Raw genomic sequence first — 9,103 nt, forward strand, 5'->3', positions numbered from 1 at the left:
GGGTCGAAAGGCACCAGAGCACCTCCGCTGGTCCAAAGATTCTTCTAGTGCTGAGAAAACGTTTTCTTCTAGTCCTCAAGGGGGAGAGAGCGGCTGGGGCACGGAACTTGGGGGCATTGGAGCCGGGGGGTCCTCTCCCCAAAGAAAACCTCGGGGTTTTGGCGGAGCCGGGTGAACGGCTGAGGGATTTGTTTAGAAAGGGCGCCGCGGCAGCGGCGGGTGATTTCTGGCGGTGGAAATCGACAGGCGATATTTTTCTTTAAAAACAAAACAGCAACAATAACAAGCAAAAATCCTTCGGCTACCATATATTACTGTTTTTAATCACCTCGCCTGCCTAGCTCCGAAAGCCAGTCCTTTGGATTTCAGCACAGAGGCCTGAACCCCGGCCGTCTGCGTGCCCGGTCCCCAGACCCTAGTCCTGAGTCGGAGCCCCCCTTCTGCCCGCTGCAGCCCGCGTCCAGAGGCCACCTCGTCGGGGCGGACAGAGGCCGGGCCCGAGCTCCCGCCCCGGCTTTCTCTGGGTTCCTGCGCCTCGGCGGGTCCGGTGTCTGCCTTTTGCCGGCACAGTCCGGGCGCCGGTGGAAAGGGATGCGCCCGGGGCGCCCCAGCCCTCACCTCGGCGCCCTGGGCCCCCTCGGCCCCGGCGTCCCCTCCCCTGGCAGGTTCTCACGGAGAGCTGGCCTTCCCTGCAGCTGGCTTAGCTGAGAAGGCGGTGAGTCGCGTCAGCAGTTTGGAGGAGAAAGTGCGGGTTGATTATTGACCCACGCCTTCTTTCTTCAAATGCCACATCCGACCCGGCCGGTTTGAAGACAAAATGCCGCTGAGCGGCTCTTTGCGGCCGGCTCTCGCCTCCTACGCGGGCCCGGCTCCCCCTTTCAAGTTGCGCCGCAGCAATATGCCGTAAGGAGCAAGTGTTTGCTGTTTTGTGCTCTGTTTACAGCTTTGGGGCGCCGAGTCATAAATCTTGCCCAGCCATAAATGACAAAAACCATTGGTATGCATGAGGCCACCCTGGCCCAGAGTGCTTTTTGATTTCTCCCTTTTCCCTTGGCTTTGTTTTTGCTCTAAGGTGACACTTTGGCTCCCTGACAGTTTAGACACACTACTTATATTTTTAACACCTTCCTTTGAGGAGGCCGAGCCCTTGACACCTTGGAATTGCACGAAAGCTCCATTTCTCTCTTTTTGCCGCACACATATCCTTGCATAGTTCACTTCTGAATCTGGGGAGTTGAGGGAGGCTTTAGGCCGGAGGAATACCATCCTCCTTAAAGTTTTGGCAGCGTTACCTGGCACGCGGGGCCTCTCCTCTCCTCAGCGTCCCTATCTGGGACCACTAATTGGTGGAAGGGGGGTTAGAGATGCCGGTTCCTGTTGGGGTCAGAGCTCTATCTACCCGAGAGTGAGCTGCACGTTTGTGCTGTGAAATGGGCACAGAAGAGCTGGAGACCCAGGTTTCCAGCCCCTTTGTGTGTACCTGAGCCACCAGCGTCCCGTTTCACTGCCCGGACAAGCTGCCTCTCCCCCAGGCTGCTTCCCTCCTGGCTATCAGGATTTCAAGGGTTTGAAAACGTAACCAAAGTTGCCTGGAAATATAATCAAAGACAGCCTAGCTGGTCCTGGAGAGGTCTCCCTATCCCAGCGCCCCCAGGGGTTGATTTGAGGTTCCTGGACTGGGCGGCAGGTGAGGCAAACCGCGCAGAGTCTGGGGAACACTCTGCTCCGGGCTCTCCTTTCCCTGGGCCCCGCAGCTGGAAAGGTCCAGGACACAGGGTTGAGGTGGTTTCTCAAACGGATTCCCAGGAAATAGAGGCCCGGCCAGAGAGCCCCTTTGTGAGCGCCGTTTGTCCTCATTAGCATAATTTTCCTGGACTTTCGTGACGCCCGGGCGCGGGGAGAGGGAGGGGGCAGGGGGCTGGGGGGAGGCTGCCCTCCTCCCGCCGCCGCTGAGCTCCCCCTCTCGCTCCCGTCCTTCCCCTCGCCGCGGCCCCATCCCCCACGCCGGCCCGCGCCCCCCCCAGCCGCCGCGGCCTCCCCTCCCGCCCGCCCCCAGCACCCCCGCCGCACCCCCCGACCAGCCGCTGCTCCGCGTGTAATATTCATAAGAAACATACCCAAGTCGGTGCCACTAGCCCAGGCAGAGCCCCGCGCCGCGCTAGCGCTTATCTCCGGGCCGCGGCTGCTGCCCTCGGGAAGGGCAGGGGGCGGGGGTGTGGGGGAGGGGAGGGTGGGTGGGGTGGGTGGGAGGGGGGGGTCCGAGCCGCCCCAGTCCGCCCAGGGCGAGCCTTGCCGGAGCAGCGAGGCGGCCACGCTCTGCGCCGCAGCGTCCGGGCCTCGGGGTCTCCCTCCCGCCCGCCGCCTCGGCTGATGCTGAGGGTCGGTGCCCATCCCGCGCCTAGGGGACCCGGCCGGGCCACCGAGCCGGGCCGGGGGCCGGAACCCGAGCCCCAGCCCGAGCCCGCGCTTGCGGCGCTCGTCGCAAGTTAAGGTAAGCAGGGCCACAACCGGCCGCTCCCGGCGCTGAATGGCGGAGTTTACGTCTCGGTGATTTATGGCTGCAGACTTAAATCTCGGTTCAAGAAGAGTTCACAAGCCGGAGCTTCCTTCCCGGCAGTGACTGATACCCTTACACTTCGAGTTCAGGCCGCTCTCGCGTCCCCGCCCCCACCTCTTCCCGCTCCCTAGCCCAGCCGCAACTTTGCGGGGCTGGAGAGAGAGGAAGGGGTAGGCGAAGGGCCGCGGGGGCTCTACCCGCCGTTCCCGCTTCAACCTGGGGTGAGGGCAGGCCGAGAAAGGGCGGGAGTGGCAAAAGGGAGCGGTGTCTCTGAAGGAAGGAGGTTGAATTTGGGCAGACCTTCCAGAGAGACAATAGGGCTTGCTTCCTGCCCTCAGTTTAGCCGCCTCAACTCTCTTTCAGTTCTTGCACCTGGGGGTTATTGTCCAGAAAGGGGTCTTTTCAGAGAAATCTCCTCCCATCCCCAGCCCTTGCTTGGGGGTGCAAAGCAAAGTTTCCTGACTGGCAAATCTCCCACTTCTTTACTAGGTTGCAAACTTTGGGGGCTGGGTTGGGGTGGCGCGGTGGGGTGGGGGTGTGTGGGGGGATTGTGTGGGCCCCAAGGTGGTTATTTGCTGATCTCAAACAATAGGAAAGAGTTTGGTGGGATCTCCGCGGCGAATTCACATTTTGAGTTTATGGAGATGGTTGTTTGCTGAGTTTTAAATGCATTTTTGTTATTGTACAAGACAATGTGTAAGTTGATGAAACGACTTAAGTAAGCCACAGGCCGGTGTAGCCTGTGATAATGGATTAGTAAGTCACTGGAAATGTTGCATGTTCAAAATCAACTTAATTTTATTTTATCTAATATCTTGCTGTTCAAGTGTCTGGAGTAATTTTCTTAACCTGACGTTTTATTTTACACAAACCCGGTATCTTAAAAATTCATAATGGCAGAGATTAACACTGCCAAATGTAATTGGAACTATTTTCAGTGAAAGAACAGGAAACGGAGATATTAAATTGCTATTCTGTTTTAAATTTTATTTTATCCTTTATTTATTTTTGATCATAGTATCTGTAACTTCCTATCTATTTTCGAAAGAGAAACAATACTCCAGGGCTCAAGATCACATACAATAACTCCGGATAAGGGATGCTGTAATTTTTAATTGAGGTTCTGGAAAATTAATTGTGCCTGTTTTCCAGATGTTGGTCAGATTGTTGGTTTAATAATGAAATCCAAAGGAGTCCATTATTAAAAACAAAATTATAATAACCCACTGGTAGATGCTTATTACATTAATTTTCTTCTAGTTAACCAAGTGTCTGCTATTCCTGGAAAACTTGAATAACTCCAGGACTCAAATGCACATAGTTGAGGCATCAAGTGTCAACTGTTTTCTTCGTGAATTTGCCATTGTAATTTTCTTAAATGGTCAGAGAGAGACTAACATTCTGATTGTGTGCATGTGGGTGTGTGTGGGCAGTCACTATATAAACTCACATGGAAGTTTTCTGAGCTGAGAACTAGAGGTTGACCATGCAAAAGTGTAAACAAAAATAAAACATAGATTTCACTTTTGCAATCTGCTTTCTAAATAAAAGAGTTGAGAAGATTTTCAGTTGCTTTTTGGATTTCCAGGCTTGTCCTTTTCTTGATATTTCTGAAGCAGGTAAATAGGCCAAGTAACAAATAAAAACAACACAGCACACAAAGATCAGGGGACTCTGGCAGGATTTTATGGCTTGTGCTTCCATCCCTCGTCCGGAGCCAAATGACCCCCATACATCAAATTACATAGCAGTTTCTAAGACAGAACCTATTATCGTTAAGTTGGAAGAAGAGTTCAAGCCGTGGTCATGGAGATGAACGCTGGTTTTTCAGGTTCCTGGTGGGTTCCCCCCCCACTCTAATCCATCATGTTTTAACAGGTAGAATTTGATAGTTGCCCTGAATAACAGCACCTCAGAAAGTCCAAGGCAGGAGGGTCTGGTGACCTTCTGTAACAGAGGAAAAAAGGTGGGAGTGGCCTGCTGCGACCTGCCTGAGAAATAGGGACAGGGAAGGAGTAAAGAACTGTCCAAGATTTGAGTTTGACTTCCTGACGAGGGTGGTGGTGTTGGTTCCTCCACACGCAGGATCCAAAGTTTTTTTCCTTTCCCTTCCTTGACTGCAAGGGGCTCAGTTGGAAGAGGTGGGTCATATCGCTGCACAAGGACAGATTATCTGCCTAACAAGCGCAGCTTCTTCAGTCTACAAAGTCGGGTGGGTCGAGTTGGGCTATTGCCTGAAAAAATTTTGTGCATACCTCTCTTGGGTGCTGGAAGGTCCAAGAAGGGCCTGGATGGGATGTCACCCCGCCTCATGGTTCTTTTGGCAAATGTCAGTCCTATAGAGAGGATTGGAGAAAAAATTGGTGACCCAAGCTCCCCTTGGCCCCCTTGCCCCTTCCCGGTGGGTGAGCCCCAGCGGGGAGGACTCCAAGGAGTAGAGACGAAGGGATACCCCCGTTTCTTCTTCCCTGGAAAAGTAGGGATCTCGACCCTGATCCTTTTTACCCCATCAGGCTTTTCTCCTTTTGGACTCCAGCTCCCGAGACCCAGTTTCCGGACCTCTCACTCTCCTCCTCTCTCCCTGGAAAACCCCCCAACTCCAGACGCAAGTTAAGCAAATATTTGTAGCTGCCAGTAAATTCCAGCGGCTTTTTATAGCGCGCTCTCTGCGCCCGGGGCCAAGTCGTGCTGCTAAATATTGCTGACCACTTTTTCTTTTATGGCTTTCATGTCACTTAGCTATTGAGAGTAAGATGGATTTGCGCGGAGCCCTCACGGCGCTGCGATTCTCGCCCCCCCAGGTCTGTGCGGGGCGGCCATTGGCGGCGGAGCGTCACGTGACCGCGGGGGCGTGCCAATGTGCGCCCTCACGGGTATCAAGCCCCTGTCAGAGTGTGCGATCAAGATCCTGAAACAACGCGATGCAAAAAGCGACCTACTACGACAGCTCCGCGATCTACGGTGGCTACCCTTATCAGGCAGCCAACGGGTTCGGTTATAATGCCAGTCAGCAGCCGTACCCAGCGTCCGCAGCACTGGGCGCCGACGGCGAGTACCACCGACCCGCCTGTTCACTCCAGTCGCCCGCAAATGCCGGGGGCCACCCCAAGGCGCATGAGCTGAGCGAGGCGTGTCTGCGCACGCTGAGCGGTCCGCCCAGCCAGCCCCCAGGCCTAGGCGAGCCGCCCCTGGCCCCACCGCCACCCCAGGCCGCGCCCCCGGCCCCGCAGCAACCTCAGCCCCCGCAGCAGCCCCCGGCGCCCGCTCCTGCCGCGCCTCCGCCCCCCTCGTCAGTCTCCCCACCTCAGAATGCCAGCAGCAACCCCACCCCCGCCAGCGCAGCCAAGAGCCCTCTACTCAACTCTCCCACCGTGGCCAAACAAATCTTCCCCTGGATGAAAGAGTCTCGGCAAAACACAAAACAGAAAACCAGCGGTTCCAGCTCAGGTAAAGGGGTGCCTTCCAGAGGAGGGTCCTCTGGCCTGGTTCCTGGCTTCCCAAGCCACCTCTGGCCACAGCCAGCACAGTCTGGGAGCACTGGGACACTTCCAAGAATTCACTGCTCCTCCTCCACCCAACCCTCAAAGGGTTCCAGAGTTTTGGCAACTAGGGAAGTGATAGGACTCTGTATGCCCTGGAAACTCCAGAGAAAGACCTGATGGGAGTCTCTCTGGACCTCTCTGAGAGCAAATGGGGCCTAGTGACTTTGGAATCCCTCCTTGTGGAGTTAGCACCTTTGAGCAGAACAAAGCTGAGCTCCACTGTCTCCTGTTTTTAGCACTGCTCCTCATTCCTAGTGAAACAGTGGCACTCACCCCACACTGAAATGCGGCCGAATAAAAGCAGTCCTCCAGGTCAGAATCGATGCTCTGCCTATAATCAGGGCCTATTTTGAATTTTTACTCCAGCAGATAGAGTGGCTGCCTTACCTCAAGGCCCTTCCCAGACAGCAAAGGCAGCCAGCCATCTCCTGGGGGAGAAGATGCAGACTTGTCATCCTAATGGGAACCACATGGGCCTCCTGGAACCAGATTCCAGTAGAGAACAGGCACTGGGTCTTGGGCTTCCCACCATCTTGGTTTCTTTCCTTAGCCCCTGTGGTCTCCAGTTGCTAGTGTTCTGCTCTGAGCCTGAGTGTCTGGGACCATGCAGAGCCAGGATTTGGGGGCCCAGGGAGAAAAGGAGGGTCAAGATTAGTAGGCAAAGCTGAGGCAGGGTTCTGGATGACATGGAGAATCCTAATTAATAGCACCCAGCATAAGAGGCCTGAAATGGATACTTCTGATGAGATCTCTCCCTTTGGGCAGAGAAGGTTTTCCAGGTTGGAGCTTCCGCTCCACTCATCTACACTGGGTACATTAAATAAGTGGCCAGTTGAGGCATCCGTCCAATCCTGCAGTCAGACAGTGATGGAGGAAAAGGTTTATTGAGTGTATGTAAGGTGCCCCACAATCCAGTTACTGTGAAGGGAATGAAGATGGTGAGACCTGCCCACAGGGAGTTTGTAGTCTGATCCGGCTGAAGGATCAGTAAATGAGTCAGAAAGCAGATAGCGCCAGAAGAGAAATACAGACCAGGATTTCTATTCCTTTCCCCCTTGGACATGCCTGTTTTTACTCATTGAGGGGCTACTGGCACTGTTTCCCCACTAGGACAGAGGAGAGCACCTAATTCCTCCTTCCCCTTCCTGGGCCCTGACGGAGGGATCTTTGGAGCCTGGAGGCAGAAGGGGGCCCTGCTGGGTCAGGGGCTGGGCGGGGCTGCGGGCAGCCCCTGATGCCACACTTCCTCTCTCCTCTGATCTCGCAGGGGAGAGCTGCGCAGGTGACAAGAGCCCACCTGGGCAGGCGTCTTCCAAGAGGGCGCGCACGGCCTACACGAGCGCGCAGCTGGTGGAGCTAGAGAAAGAATTTCACTTCAACCGCTACCTGTGCCGGCCACGCAGGGTGGAGATGGCCAACCTGCTGAACCTCACCGAGCGCCAGATCAAGATCTGGTTCCAGAATCGCCGCATGAAGTACAAGAAGGATCAGAAGGGCAAGGGCATGCTGACGTCATCAGGGGGCCAGTCTCCGAGTCGCAGTCCCGTGCCCCCCGGCGCTGGCGGCTATCTGAACTCTATGCATTCGCTGGTGAACAGCGTCCCGTATGAGCCCCAGTCGCCTCCGCCTTTCTCCAAGCCCCCCCAGGGTGCCTACGGGCTGCCCCCCGCCTCCTACCCCGCACCTCTGCCCAGCTGCGCGCCCCCGCCACCCCCACAGAAGCGCTACACCGCAGCTGGGGCGGGCGCGGGTGGCACGCCCGACTATGATCCACACGCGCACGGCCTGCAGGGCAACGGCAGCTATGGGACCCCACACTTACAGGGAAGCCCCGTCTTCGTGGGGGGCAGCTATGTGGAGCCCATGAGCAACTCTGGCCCGCCCCTCTTTGGCCTAACTCACCTCCCCCACGCCGCCTCGGCTGCCATGGACTACGGGGGCGCTGGGCCGCTGGGCAGTGGCCACCACCACGGGCCCGGGCCGGGGGAGCCGCACCCCACCTACACGGACCTTACCGCCCACCATCCTTCTCAGGGAAGAATTCAGGAAGCCCCCAAGCTCACCCATCTGTGATGGTGGGCTCGGGGCTGCGCGCCAGGAGAGTCCCTCCCCCAACCTCCCACCACTTTTCTTCAGTCGCTTTTTTTTTTTTGGTTTTGTTTAAGGTTTTTCCCCCGCCCCTCCCTTTTCTCTCTCTTCCACCCCCCACTCCCCCCCCCGCGTTTTGTTTTCTTTGGTAACACGTTTTTATAGTTTATGTGACGTAGCAATCTTGGTTGCTGGAATGGCTGTCAGTATCAGTAGCGATATTTATCTTCTCCCGCCCCTCGCTCGGCCGATGGCCCTGCACCCTTTACCTTCTCAATTCTTTGATCAGAAACAGGGTAAATGAACAAATTTTCTAGCCAAGTTCTTCAATGTGAATTTGTTCGTACATTATGGCTCCCGAGGGGAAGCGATTACTTTTTTTTTTTTGTAATTTTTAGGGTTTTTTTTTTAATTGCACTTCTTGTAAAGAGCGAGAAAAAAATCAAAGGCGCTTTGAAACAGGGACTCCCTGTACAAGGATGATTAAGTGTACGTCTTTCCGTGTGTGTATGCTGGTGAACAGTCAGATTTATTTATATTTTTTTTGCAAGCATTGAATAATCTAAGTTTTAAATATTATTTATCCCCATCCGTTCGTATTTATATTAAAGAAATTCTGTACCCTGGTTGTTCAGAAGGTTTCTTGGGCCTTTTGTTCAATGGTCTATTGGCGTACATAGGAAAAAATTTATTTGAAAGGGAAATATAATTCCTTTATAAAAGCGGTAATGATGCAATAATACCAGAGAGGATCCAGCTTTTCAGAACAGTGATTTAGGTTTGCAACATCCTGCAAAACTGAAAAAAAAAAATCTGTGACAGTGAAAAATGCTAGATTTGTTTTGAGAGTTCTACATTCCTTGCTGCTCACATTCTGAGAAACAAAACAAAAAAATAAAGTTTTTATTCTGAATAA

The 9,103-nt window shown here is 54.3% G+C and overlaps 1 protein-coding gene across 6 annotated transcripts in view; it reads left to right on the top strand.

Moving 5' to 3' along the window:
- Positions 1-9,103, top strand: part of HOXA3 (homeobox A3) — a 45,016-nt gene extending 35,913 nt beyond the window's left edge. For 5 of the 6 annotated variants that reach the window (XM_047763614.1, XM_047763618.1, XM_047763615.1 and 2 more), the window contains 2 exons: positions 5,359-6,004; positions 7,367-9,103. In XM_047763614.1, coding sequence (XP_047619570.1) covers positions 5,479-6,004; positions 7,367-8,172 — 1,332 coding nt within the window. In that variant the 5' untranslated portion in view covers positions 5,359-5,478 and the 3' untranslated portion in view covers positions 8,173-9,103. Of the gene's footprint in view, positions 1-2,270; positions 2,492-5,358; positions 6,005-7,366 lie in introns of those variants that run through there. The other variant, XM_047763619.1, reaches the window with a different exon arrangement.

The sequence above is a fragment of the Phacochoerus africanus genome, chromosome 16, assembly GCF_016906955.1.
Source record: "Phacochoerus africanus isolate WHEZ1 chromosome 16, ROS_Pafr_v1, whole genome shotgun sequence".
In the NCBI taxonomy this organism is placed as follows: domain Eukaryota; kingdom Metazoa; phylum Chordata; class Mammalia; order Artiodactyla; family Suidae; genus Phacochoerus; species Phacochoerus africanus.